We start from the raw sequence: 14822 nt of genomic DNA, 5'->3' as shown, positions 1-14822 counted from the left end.
TATCAGCAGATTGAAGACAATGAAGAAATCCGACACCATAATGAAAAGTGTTCCGAAAAACAATTGAACTTTTGGTATAGTTCTGTGGTCCAAATCAAAGATGAACATGTTTTAACGGGGGAGCAGAACATGTAAAGGCGATACCATGCTGGGCAGCGGCTTCGCTGCAGCAATGCTCTGTGCTGAAATAAACGCAACACAAGGTTTTTCCATCATTATGATGGGTTTTCTTCAGCAGCTAAGAATGATCATCAAATGTATGGAGTTGCTAAAACAGAAGCTTTGCTCACATCAATCATGATTTGCCGTAAGAGTGCCACGTTTCTAAAGCTTGTACCATCTTGATGGGTCCATTTATTTAGGCTGAGCTGTGTACAGATTTGAGTCAAATTATGCAAGAGCAGCAGCCACACGAACGCACCATTTCGAGAAGGACATTTCCTTCACAGCTCTTTCAAGCTATTTGTCTGGCTTCATGTTAATGAGACTTCCTTATAACAAAGCTTCCGCGTTGTATTTCTATTATCCATATTAGAAAAATGTTTTCTGTGCTTTTTTGTGTGTTTTATACTAAGGAGGACTCTGTCGGGGTAAAAACATTAGGACTACTGAATGATTAAATCTTGCTTTGTGGATGAGGTTGCAGTTCATGTCATTGACTGGATCGCCACAGTTCAACAGTTCAATCCCACATGCCGAAATATCCTTGGGCAAAGCACAAAGGCTGTGAGCTCCTATATGTACAGGATTGAATTGTCGAATGAAATTGACAGAGGAAAGTACATTAAGGCCATTAGGTTCAGATGTGCAATGTAATTGCAATCTATTCATCACTGTGGAGCTCGCTGGCTCTTTGGTGGAAGTCGATTCTGTTATTTTGGTTTTCCTCAAATGATTTCCTCTCTCTTTCCTGTGGCTGTCAACCTGCCATTCAGCTGTGACACATGTACACCTGACAACTCAGGAGGGGCTGGGAGATGTATTCATTTGCTTTTGAAGAGCCGTGGAAGCAGCTTCCCTCAGGTTTTCGGTCTTTTTTATTCCTATTTTACCCTCAGCACAAAGCAGCATGAAGTATAGTTAAAGTGTCTATGCTGACTTCAGAATGACACACTTGACATTTTCCTACCTGATGTCTACACCCACTTATCAGCTGAATGTACCTGAGCACATCTGTGCTTCCATTGGCGTGCATGTCCTGAAATTTGGCATCACAGAAACTTCCTGGTTCACCAAGTATAATTAACTCAAATTTAATGAATTCTTAATTGGACGGTGCTTTGTTTTATATGTTATCTTGGGGGAGAAAATAAAAGGAGCATATAGTCAAGGGCTTTAAAGGTAATGATTAAACCATGATTACAATAAACAAGGGTTTTACAATTAGGCAAACACATAAGAAGAATTATTCATGTATGTTTTCTTGTATATTTCCAGCAGTGAGTCACATGTTCTTATGCTGGCGGTAACTTCATATTGTATTTATATATGTGCTCTTGTTACAACTAAAACCAAGGAGAGTTGTCATTCTGGAGTAATTCACTTGGTTAAAGGGTCTATTTACTCCTAAACTCCAGCTGTTCCTTTCACTAACTGCTTGATGTAAATCCCTTCTTATGTGGCAAGAAGAAAGTGGACCGAAATTCCTGAAAGGAAATAGAAATCTAATCACTTCAACATTATCCCATCAACTATAGAATAGAATAGAATAGAATTACTATATTATTATCAGAGGGCTCCACACAGAACAAAAATCATAGAAGCTAAAATATTAATATGACAGAATAGAGTTGAATTATAACAGTAAATATGAATACAAACAGGGCTAAGCGATGGCTTGTATAAGCATAGAAGATCTGGATTAACAGAAAAAACACAACTGATACTATTTATAAGGTGGCGTCTTACTGCCACAGGATCTCCTGTGGTGCTCCGTTGTGCACTTTGGTGGAAGGAGTCTGTTACTGAAGGAGCTTCTGCTGCTGACCAGGACATCATGGAGGGTGAGAGACTTTGTTCAGTTTGGATTGGATCCTCCTTTCCGAGACCACCTGTGGAGTCAATCTCCACCTCCACCACGTCACTGGACTTTCAGACTCATCAAAGACCTTCAGCATAATGCGACAGATGTTGAAGGACCAAAGTCGCCCCAAAAAGTAGAGACGGCTTTGGTGCTTCCTGTACAGGGCGTTAATGTTCTTGACCCAGTCCAGTTTACTGTCTATGTGCACCCCTGAGATGTATCGTCCTCCGCAATGTCTCCAGACGCCTCCTGGGTGGAGACAGGGGACGCAGACACTGCAGGTAGTTCTGCTCACACCAAGTCACAAAGTTCCTCACCATCGCCCTCTATGCAGTCTCATCTCCCACACTGATACTTCCAGTCATTATTAATCTACTGCTTTTAAAGATGGAAAGACATCCAAGAAAAACCCTGGCTCCGACTCCAAACGGCTCTGAGTGAGTGCTTTGGAGATTTACAGAATTAATTTGTAGCTCTATTACTGTTAGAACTTATCCCTGATTGAAAATATTCATACCACACACATCTGCAGCGCGCAAAAATGGTTTGGAATATGAATATGTGAAATATGATTATGGTCCTAATGTGGAATTGCTGCGCATGTACAGCAGCGCAGCCCCAGACAGACCTTCATAGAACGACGTTTCTAATGGCCTCTGGTGTGCACGATGTGACAGTAAGTGTATTGACACTGCGCAGGCTTTCTGCAGCTGCTCCTCCCTGTAGTCTCTGCTACGTTAATCCCTCCCTACATGTATGTTCAATGATTTATGGTCATAATAACCCAAAAAGAGGATTAAGCTAATTAAACCACAGCACTGCGCTTGTAATGAACACATCGGGAGGGAATACACCACCCCCTCATTTATACCACACACACACACACACACACACACACACACACACACACACACACACACACACACACACACACACACACACACACACACACACACACACACACACACACACACACACACACACACACAGAAGGAGCTGCAGTGTCTTCAGGGTGTCTTCTTCTTTTTATTTTTTTCTTTCTCGATGGATGATTCTGGCTTGAAAAGCCCGTCGTTAGTTAGCATGACTCGACTGTGGAATCATCAGAAGATTAAAGATATTGCAGCTACTGGCGGGACACCAGGAAACAAGCTGCAATATTCTGGATTAGCCATAATAAAGCTACAGCGGTGGCTTCCCCCAGCTATGCCAGGTGCAGCCCTGAAATGTAATGCTATACTTAAAGCCAAGCAATGGTTGCTGGGATCATATAAGCCTGTAACACGCTGGATTAATGATGCCAAGGTTGCCAGTATTAATGCGGAGGATGTCTGCAGGCTATGCACTGTGAGCCTGGTGAAACTGCTCACACTGGATGATGACAACTAGAGGCCACGGACTGCTACAGATACAGTAAATGATGGTGTGGTTAAAGCCAGTTGAATAATGCTCGCTGCAGGTGGTACAAGTCCGTACAGGCCTCATGCTGCAGATAAATGACGGATTCAGCTTGAGCCACTCACGCTAAAGATCTCAAATCCAGGAGGCATTCTGACTTCAGAACAGATTAATGGGAGTGCAAGAATGTACATCAGTGTTATATTGGGTTCTGTCACTGTAAAAGTAGTGATGCTGCTCCGGGTGACAACTGTAAATCCAAACCTCAAGTGTAAATAACTATAATTCACATCGACCCACCATAACATTATGGCTTCCTCTCCGACACTGTGCAGGTTTCCTCTCTCGGAACAAAATGGGATGCATTGTATATTCTGACACTTTTCACAAACAGCATCAACGTCTGCAGCTGTTTCAGCGACAGAAGCTCGTCTGTGGGAGACGGCAGTTGTTTTCACTACATGAAGCACTTTGCTGCATTTTACAGAAAGAAATGTGATCTATAAATAAAGGTTAAGCGATTGATTTGTTCTTTTGCTTGCTTAAACCACTTGAACTGAATTCTTTTAGGCCGTTATAAAGTTTTCTATTGGACAAATTGTTCCTTGTCAAACTTTATTAAATCTTCAACTTCCCAGTTTCAAACAAATCAACGTTGTGGAGACAGATTTTGACAAATGTCTGATATTTCATTTCCCAATTAATTATTTTTCTTTCCATCTTTACTTTTCACTTTAAACTATAAAGTGACAACAGCCTTTATAAAACACCTCCATTATTAATTTATTCATAACCGTGATGAAATGGCAATCAGCTACAACCCTTTATTTATGCTACAGTACAAACATTATGTTGATCCAATAAACATTTCCCAGCACTGAATTTAATACTTCTGTTGTTGTGGTGGATTTGTGTACCTAATAAAACGGTCTGGTAATATTTTGAAGACGTGCTGACTTGTAAAACTCTGCTTCTCACTGAGACTCAGTTGGCAGTACCTTTGTGGAGTCCACATCTACTCTGGCGTTCTCCACAAACCCAAAACACACTAGTTAGTTTAGGTTAACTGGTGGTCGTGATTTGCCGTAAAGTGTAAATTTGTATGCGTCTCATTGGTTGTCTCTTTGTTTTTGCCATATGAATTATGTGTACCCTGACTTTCACCCAATGTCAACAAGGACGGGCTCCATGTCGCTGCGACTATAAATCAAATTAAGTAGATATGAAGCATGAATAGTTAATGGACCGGCCCAAATTTTTGTGATACAAATTGTCATCAACTGTAAACTTTCGGGATTTCAAATAACAAAGTCAGCCTCAGTCAAATCCCTCCTTACTCATGTAAACTCTTGTGTCTCCACCATCAATCTACAGCCTGTCATCACATCGTCCAGTGCAGACGGCTCACGGCCTCCTGCCCCCGGACACATTAGCCCGGTGTGTGTTCTGTCTGAGGGTCAGTGAGAGGGCAGCTGCACTGAGTGGCTAAAGCTGCGTGTCAGACCCGCTTGGACACGGCTGGATTCGCAAAGTCATTTACTACCCGTCTATCAATCATCGGGCAATTACTGAGGCAGGGCCTTTCGGCACTGAGCTGGAATCAAGACTCAGACGAATAATTCTGAACAACACGCCGAAAACCAACAGAAGAGCAAAAGAGATCCTAATCTCGCTTTAATAACCTGGGTTTTCTTTGGAGATACATCCAGAAGCTTAAGCACATTTTGATTTATGCATATGCACCGAATCATTCCACTTAACTTCAGTTCTTAAGCCACTTTTACTTTCTGTTCTCCAGTTTGAGAGAACACAGAGGACCTGGGCCAAAACTAAGAATTACCCAGAATAACCTCATAATCTTACAAAGTTCATGCAAAAATCTTTGACTCTGCAGTTTGTTCAGCTGGCATCTGTGAGACTGACATAACGACTGCACTTCTGTAAGAAAGTTGAAATAGTCAAAGTTAATGTTTCTATCGTGTGCTTACTGTTACACGGTGGAGAGAAATGGAGGATTTGGCGCCAATCTCACAAAAGCAATTCACAAACTACGTTTGATACTAATGAATCGAAAGGTCCTCCAGGTTTCTTGCGCGCTCATGTTTGTTGTAAATTTGGTCATAGGAGCCTCGGGTATATAAAAGATTACAAGTCTTGTGCAGTGATGTGGATATTTTTGAATTGTAGCTAAAAGGCAGCACTGTAATCACATATTCAGTTTCAGTTTAGAACAGAAAGCCAACAGCATCTTATTATAAACCGGTGGCAAAGCAGGTGGTTTTAATGACGGCAATCAAGCTTTGTTTGTTACCTGTGTGAGTCCTCTGGTGGGCCTTCAGATGGGAGCTCTTGGTGTAAACCTTCCTGCAGCCATTAAACTGGCACCGGTGGACCCTCTTCTTGTTCTCGGGTACATCTCCCCCCAGACTTCCTCCGCCTCCCTGCTCGCCGTCGCTGAGGGCTCCTCCTCGGCTGGGCGGGGACGGTAACGCCCGCGCTGCCACCAGTTTCGCCGCCCCTAGCCCCACCTTCTTCGCCACCAGTTTAAGCGTTAGCGTGCCGTCTGCCGTCGCAGTGAGTGTTTGTGTGGGTTTGACGAGGTGCCGGCCGAGCTCCGGCGATGAGGGCGGTGTTAGAGACGTGACGGCGGCGCTGAGCTGAGCCGCACTGACTCCTCCGACGACCTGGTCCTTGGCCGTGAGGGTTTCGCTTCCGGCTGCTGCCTGGCTCTTGACGGGGTTGGGCACCTGGAGGATTTTGGCCTGGACCTTGGGGAGGGTCACCAGTAGCGGGGGCGGGCTGGGCTGGTCGGGGAGGCTGGGGAGGAGGGGGTCCATCAGGTCCTCGTCGCTGTCGCCGCCCTGCATGAAGGCCGGCGTTAGGAGACAATCCAGCTCCTCGTCGAAGAGCTCTGAGAGGCGCTTGGGCTCCGTCTGAAGATACCTCTCCAGCTCTAGACATGTCTGCAAGAAGAAAACGCATAAAGAGTCAGAAACAACATTTAAAATAAAAAAAAACTAAACTTTTTTTCTATGATTTCACCAAGTTCAACACACATTAGTGCATCAGCTCAGTAACACAGCCGATGTGGATCAAACAAACAATTCAAGCTTGATGAATAACTTGCATTTTTGAATTGCTCAAGTTTTTGTGGCTGTTGTTTGAGTTTTTAAATATAAAAGACACAGACGATGAGCTTATCCTGGGGGTATAAACCTGTTAAAGTGACTCTAAAACTGCATGTTCAATAAAATATTTTTCATATGCAGTACCAATCACATACAACTTACAATAATTTTTTGCCTTCAATATACGTGTGCAAGTATTTGTTTTAATGATCTATATGGGAAATAACCCTCTAATAGGGAACGTGAGCTGGGATTAGACAGTCAGGTTAGTTTTACCTCACTGGTGATGTGTTGTTGCAATAGTAATCCTATACCTCACTCCTAAATGTTCAATGGTGTCTTATTAATTCAAAACTAAGTAAAGTAGAAATATTGAGCTATATAGTATACGGTAAATATAGGATAACCCTCCAATCACGGGCACGACTCACTAATTTGTCACACAGTTGTGAAAGTAACTCCTCAGTAGTATCAAAAATACAGAGAAACATTTTTTTTTAAATTGTGAAATTGCCAAAAATGAAATTTAGACAACTGAAATCACAGCTGTTTATATTTGTTATATTTGTTGCAAAAAGACAACAGATAAAAAAAAACATTTGCATACACAACCCTCGCCGTGAGACGTTTCGCAAAGTGATTTCAACGTCGAGCCGAGTTTACCTCGGCGACTCAGCGCCGCCCGACTTTAGCAAGACAAATTTGCCAGGAAACAATAAAATGTTTGGACAAATGATCAGTGCAGTTGTGCGAGGAGTCTTGCCTCGTAGAATCTATTTGCACAACAGTATGCTCAGAGGTTTTCGCTGTAGACTTTAAAGAGACCCTGTTTACTCGTCTATTTAAATTCAGACGCCCGCTGCAGGCTTTATATTCTCTGCAGCTGTTGACCATGTCACCTGGCACACGGCGGTCCTGAGAGAGGAGGGATTTAGTCTGTGATTGATTGCTGCTGCCTGGGCGAGCTCTCAGGAGCCCTGAACTGTGGAAGCCTCGCCTGTTTCCCTCTGCTCACCCAAATCAACCAGCCGTGGAAGTTACGGCGTAAGACGGAGAACGTAAAGGGGACTGAGGCTGAAGGAGGGGGAAAGTCAAGCAAAGGAAGGAAGGAGACGAACGAGATAAGTGGGGAGAAAATATGCAGGCATCTCTAAATGTGTTTAATCATCCAGAGATAGCCCAGACAGCTGTGTGTTTGCCGTTACAGTAGTTGCTGGCAGCAGAACAACATCAGCACAGTTGTTGGTGCGGTGGCCTTCGGTGCTTTGGTCAAGGGCACCTGACAGATTACCTCATGAGGTCTGAGCCAAAAAAAAAAAAAGAACCTTTCAGTCAACTCACCTACTTTTATCACCTCCAGGCCTCTCCTGTCTAAACTTTTATGTTTTCTGTAATTCTCACTTCCTCTCAGCTCAAACACCAGCCGCACGTTTGAGGTCTGTTTGTTTCGATCTTGTTCTCCTTTGATCCTTCCCACCGGCAACACTGGTTATTATCGAAAGGCTGCCTGCCCTCTCACGCAGGGAGAAACAAGACACATGTAGCAGCGATGGAAGAGTGTGATCTAAAGGTGATACAAGTGGAGCTCACGCGACTTGTTTAACTCGGATGTAAAGTGAAGAAGAGCCATTATTAGAGAGTGAAGAGGGAAAAAGTAGACTTCTGATGTGTTTAATAGAGATGCAAACCAGATGTTAAGCTGTCAAAGCCCTGAGCAGGTGTGTTATTATTCACATAAGAGATTGATGTTTAAAAGAACATTTCCTCCCCATCTTAATAAATAACTTTATTATTTAATTAACGTCCACCTTAGAGCAGGATTGTTTTAAAGGAAGAGCTTCACTCGACCTGTTGCAGCCATCACACCGCAGATATATTATACTTATTAAGATTGTGAAATGTGTGTTTAATAAATATAGTTTTGCTCTCAAGATATTTTCAAACGTCCCCATGAAACACTGCCTGGTTGGAGTTCACATATACAAAATAATTAGCTCAAAAAAAGCCTGTCCCTGTATTTTACAATTTCTTTCGCTCAACCGGTGATCCAAATATTTCCATTTTAGTTTTTTTTAACTAGTTAATTAGTGCAAATTATTATTCAATTCATCCACCACCTGAACATGGCTTGTTCAGACCTGCGCTCTGGAAGCTGGAGTCCTTCAGTAAACTTCAAGGTTATATATATATTTTTTCCAGATAGAGGGAGGAAACTGTATCATCTGAAGAAAATATACAAAATCCACACTGAAAGCCGGAAAAGGAGGTGAAACATGGTGAAAGGCACGATGCATCATGGACAGGTCTTAATGATGCAGCAATTAGATGTTAAGTCTTTCTGAGGAAAACTCATACAGGCACAGAGAAAATTCCGCAGAGAGAAGCCCTGTCCACTTCCAGGTTCAAATCATAAATCTTTCACTGTGAAACAAACGTTTAACAAATGCACACGTCTTCATTTTGACTTATTGTTTCCGTGAGGGATTAATACTTTCTGTGGAACATCTATCTTATAGCTTTGACTTCATGTGAAGTAAAGGTTGAATCTTATTATATGGGATGGTTTGATGTAGCAGAGTAACTTACAGCATACGTATCAGGAGCTTACGTATCTCTAATTTCCTTTCCATCCCTCGTCCCTAAAACAAATCTCTCTCCTTTAAGAGATGGAAAGTTTACAACCACAAGAAGACTCTGGCTGCTGGATGTCTAAGGAAATCCATATCAGGCCATTTTCTTTCCAGATGTGTTGCAACAGAGAACAAAAGAGGAATGCACATGGCAACCAGTGATGAAATAAGTATAAACATTTTAAGATATGTGTGTGTTTTATGGCTAATGTGTAGCTTCTTGCCCTGATTGAGGACGTTTATGGAAACAAAACAAAAAACACAAGAGAATTAAATGGTGATCCGTGGCAATTACACAAAACTCCTCTTTCATACATAGGTTGCTGACTAAGAACAGTTTGTTTGATTTAACTAATAACAACACATATTGGCTCTCAGCCACCACGTCACTTCAGAACGGAACAAGCTGAAGGTTTAGGAGGTTTAGGATCCCTGCCTGAAACGAAATCCTGGATTAAATCCTGTCCAAAAACGTTTGTGTGGCTTTCACAAGGTCTTTGCTGTTGTTTGATTTGCTTAAAAACAGCAGGTCTGTCCCTGGCTCTGTCCACTCAGCACTTTCTTAAAGCTACCTGGCTCTGGCTCCGTCCTGCAGCGTGGTGCCTTCACTGCATCCTCTCGGAAAATGAATTTACTGCGCTTGGCCAAAGGCCGTTGGCAGCTGAAGGGTCTCATCCTGATCCTCTGGCTTCTTCCACCTCTGTCATTGAAGCAAATTACAGTCGCTATACAAATGTCTTCTTTCTTGTCTGGTTTCAGCTCCAGCTGGTCGACTGTGTCCATTCAGACAGGCCAGCTCTGCGGCTTTACTCTGCTCAGCCTCAGTCATGAGACAAACCAACACATTTAGTCGGAACATCTGTCGAGTGGTGATAAGCTGAACTTCCTCTCTTTACTTTTTTTCTGTCTTTTAAAAGAATGTATCCTAAGGATGCACATTTGCATATGAATATAAATCAAATATATTTCCTGAGGGGAGAGGGGGAGAGGGGGAAGGGGGGTTACTTTGCCTCATAAGAAAACTTATGAAAAATGATAAGCATGTATGTTCAGACAGCTTGTAACAAGGCTTTTTGTATAGTTGATACTCACATACTGTTCTGGTTTGGTTTTTTTTTTTGTCCAAATAGCTGCTTTGTTATGTTAGGGTTTGTATTCCTTTTTATTAATCCCTGAATATAACACAATATCCAGCCAAGCATGCTAAATGGCCCTATTACATTCCTCTTTAAACGAGAGCAGTTTTCTGCTAATGCATCTGGACATCAGTACTGGGGATGATCCCACAGCAGATTATTAGAGGTGGAACGAAATCAAGTAAGAGGTTTTATTACATGACCAAACAGCAGCATGGATTGTATATCATATGCTGATCGCTCACAATGAAATCAGCCAAATACTGTGGCTGTGATCTACAAATAAACGATAAAAACGTATTTGAGACCTTATATTCCCATCGTGTTGACTGGGTTTTGCATGTGTACTTATTAATAATCAGATACTACAGCGAATATATTTCTCTGCATTCTATTCACAAATAACCTTATCGACACGTACTAGAAGGGGCGGGGGCTGCCGGGGGTCATAGGCTGTGCTGCCAGCAGTGGGAGTTGAACCTGAAGACCTGCACGTACACATTTCTAGAAAATTCAGAAAGCGGAGAAGCCGAGTCTTTCACCCATATATGAATCATTACAGTGGCCACCATAACGTCCTCAATATGGCCAGTCACAGGCTAGACTCTCAGATTGTCACACATTTGTCACCCGAGCTAACACAAAACACACACTCATGTTGAACAACTGCCAGCTATTGAAAGTTGGAGTTATTTTCTTAAAGGGATAAAGGAAACATTCACAGAAGCACATTTGTGATCATTTTACAGCCATGAAGTCAAAATATGTCCTGAGTATAGGTTCAGCTAGGATATAGGAGGATTGACCCTTTAAATTAAAACAATTTTTCAGACTTCTTGACACCCTAATCATCAGTTTAGAAACAAAGACAGTTCACAATTGGACTGATCAGTTCTTGTCTTTGTGTGGTTTCTTCAGTTCCACCGACATACCTTACATAAGGACGTCTGGAATAGATCTCTAGAAAAAGGTTTGAAAGGAACTCTATTATTTAAAGTCCTTCTTATCACTTTAGTTTTATTTACACTGTTGTATTTATTTCCTGATATGATCTGAATGAAAAGTTCATGAAGATGTAAGCTTTGATATTTAATTTATGCAGGTTTGTCCTTAATTTGAGTTGGTTTTATTTATTTACTGATATCTGATTATTATTCAGAACTATAGTTTTCATTTCTTTGGGGATGTTTCTCTTGCTGTGTGCAGTACACAAGAAGCAATTAAAGTTAAGTCTTTTAAAGAAAATGCTAAATTTGATGTGAAATCTTACTCTTTTTTTTTTTTTTTTCCCACTCAGGAGAGAAGCATTCGTCTCTTCTACTGCATGTCTGACATGCATTATTCATGACTGTCACACAAAACGGCAACATATTTCTCTTTGATACAGTAAATACAAACTATAGAGACAGCTCGTACAAACAGGCCTCGTTTTAAGTTGGAGTGAGAATCAGAAAATAGAAGGGTCTGTGTGTCTCCTAGTGGGGGGGGCTGAGGATTGTGGGAGGTGGGTGGGGAGGACAGAGGGTAGAGGGAGCCCGAGGCAGTGCGGGAAGCGCGAGTGGCGCTCAAACCCACGACCGGCGGTGAGCGCGTCGCCTCTGACATCACGCGTATGACCTTCCCCCTTCGCCTGGTTTCTCCTACACGCCAGGAATATCAGGTAACAATGACATGTTGGGCCTGCGGTGGGCGCACGCGTGCGCGCGCGTGCGCGGGCGAGGGCTGGCGGCTGGCTAACAGCTCAGACTGATAGCATGTGTGGGGCTCACCTCCTGTTCCCCCCCGCTCAGTCCCACACCATATGGAGAAAGGTCACGTCGAATAACACAAACCAACAGTCCAGTAACACGTTCACGCGCCTTCTTCGTGGAAACGTGCCGCGGCGGCTGGAGAAATTTCAACAACGAAATCATCACGAAGCAACAATGGGATGCTGAAGGAAGCGACGTATACTCCACTGACAAAGAAACACATAAATAAATAAATTAAGAAAAAAACCCACAAAAAAAACAACCCTGTTTGAAGGCAGACGTCAGCTGAACAAACTGCCGCAGCGAGGAAGACTCAGACTGAATAAAGCGCTAACACTGTTTTCACCAAATTTTGGCTGAGCGGTATTTGACATGTCGGCACTCGTGCGTCATTCCAAGATACTTCACACCCATTAGTGGGTTTAAAAGTCAAATAAATGAGAAGCAGGGTTTCCACCAGTACACTGCCAGCTCATGGCTGCGTTCACCAGGGTTTAAGTGTCAAAGTGTTTTAAAAACTCAAGTGTTGGCCATCACACTGGATCATTGATCTCCCCGACTGTCAGACACTCTTTACAACACTGCACGTTTCCATCTCTTGTACATTTGTATATTGCACAATGTATGCTTGTATTTAAATGCCTGCTTATGCCTATCAATCTTTATTTTTATTGCTCTCTTTCGTTCTGTGTTTAATTTCTGTTCTTGCATGGAGCACCTGGAACAAAAGCATTTTCCCCCCCTGGGATCAATAAAATATTCTGAATCTGGAAACAGATATAATGGTTGAGGAGCTCACCAGCACCTTCCTTCGGCTGCCACCATTCATCAACACTCACTCAGAGCGGCAACTAAAATAAATGTCCCTCGCTGGGCTCCATCGTTCAGCTTCATACAGCCTCCAGCTCATTACACCCGACCAATGAGAGCTGTTCATCACAACACTTCACCGTGTAGTTCCCAGGTTGGGGAAGCTTGGAATCCCACAACATACCAATCACTTCTGCTGAATTGGTTTTATTGTTTGGGGGGGGGTGGGGGGGGTTAAATTCATCTTTCTCTTTCATTGTTCATCACCAATAGATTGGGGCAAAACACATCCATCCATCCCTCCTCGACACAGTTGCATCCACCTGAAAGCCAAAATGTGCTCCCTTTACACACATAAATTGGGACGTGCGTTTCAAACATTCCCATGCTCTGCTTAAGTTGGCGTTGTGTGAATACAACCAGTAGAGGGCAGTGCGAGTTGTTGGTTCTGAATTGTTTAGATTAGATGTTAGTTTGTAACGTCGATGAAACAGGTTAAACATTGCTAAAACAAATATTTGCGTCACATTTAAAATTTTCCCTGGGGGGGGGGGGGGGGGGTAGTCTGTTGCCTAATGTTTTCAATTATTTTAGTGAGATATTCTCATCTGGGGTTTCTTTTGTGAGGTCATGTTGAAGATGTACTTGTAAGCACATACAGGTCTGTAGTCTTCCCCTCAGGGGATCGTCACTTCTCTTATCTATCAAGTGACTTTATCTGCTTTGTGCCTTTTAGTGGTCGCACGTGAGCCGTACTGCACAACACTGCCCCCTACAGGTTTTCAGTGGTATTACTCTATGTGCTACATACCTGAATGCTTCTGGGATACAAATGGAATTTAGAATTTAATGAATGCAGAACCTGGACAAATGGTATCGCTCCATTATCGTATTTTGCACATTTGGGACTGAAGGTTCATTCATGGGGGGCTGGATCAAATCCCGGCTCACTGCGGGTGAAGGCAGGGGCCATCCTGAATAGGTCACCAGTCCATCACAGAGACAGGCTGTCACTCACAATCATTCCCATCACATACCCTCTCAAGTACATTTTTTTGACCGTAGAAAGGAGAATGTGGAAGAAACCCACACATGGGGAAAAGTTGCAAACTCTCTTTGTTGACTCCGGTGCACCGTTCTCATGGTACCTCTTCTGATTGTTGTTTTCTCAAAGCTTTCTGATGTACGTTTCACTGGATGAATTCATTTGCGAAATGAATTTGGGCAATTTGTAGAGTTTGGGAACGACGTTATCCTGGGTTTGTGTTGGCGAAGCACAGCCCCCGAGCTCCTGTTCTCAGTAACACGGTTAAAAGAAGAATAATGTTCTTTTAAGCAGGCGTACACAGAGTCACTCGGTGGATAACTGCATGGCTCGAAGTACAGCAGATGGCTTTACAAGACTAAACACCATCAACTAAAACCTGTTTCTGGCCGTTTTCATAGAAGAAAAAAAAACACACCTGACTGCCAGCTATCAACATTCTAATAAAAATTCAGAATACTTCCATTCAACTGCATCGTGGTAATTCTCGACACATTATTCACAAGAACTGCCAATTTGCTGTGATTTCTGCAGGTACACACTTTTTCCTTTTTTCATTCACAATTCTAGGACTTTCCCACAAGACTGAAGTTATAGTCTGTATGAGTTCATGTGAAAGCAGCATATAAGGAGCAGAGTTTTATTCTTCACTGCAGTAATTAAGTGTTCTGGGTTCGGTAGCTGTTAATTGGCAGCTATGTCCTAAAAAGCAAAACGAAAGTGATTAAAAAAATGTGCATTACCTTAACTCAGTAATCTTGGTAAACATTTCACAAGAGTTTCTGTGTTAGCTTTAAGAGTGTGATCTCTATGGGTCTCACAACTGAATGTGTAATACTACATTTGGACATGTTGGTTGTTTGTGTGGCGACTCGGATTATTATTGACGTGACACAGAAAT

The 14822-nt window shown here is 42.6% G+C and overlaps 1 protein-coding gene across 1 annotated transcript in view; it reads right to left on the bottom strand.

Moving 5' to 3' along the window:
• Window positions 1-14822, bottom strand: part of klf7b (Kruppel like factor 7b) — a gene marked incomplete at its 5' end in the record, with an annotated part of 71016 nt that overhangs the window by 14912 nt on the left and 41282 nt on the right. The window contains one exon of the mRNA XM_080498637.1: window positions 5733-6384. Within this exon, the coding sequence (XP_080354763.1) occupies window positions 5733-6384 (652 nt within the window). The remainder of the gene's footprint in view (window positions 1-5732; window positions 6385-14822) is intronic.

The sequence above is a fragment of the Blennius ocellaris genome (genome assembly GCF_963422515.1).
Source record: "Blennius ocellaris genome assembly, chromosome: 6".
In the NCBI taxonomy this organism is placed as follows: domain Eukaryota; kingdom Metazoa; phylum Chordata; class Actinopteri; order Blenniiformes; family Blenniidae; genus Blennius; species Blennius ocellaris.
This window is presented reverse-complemented; position numbering and strand designations above follow the sequence as displayed.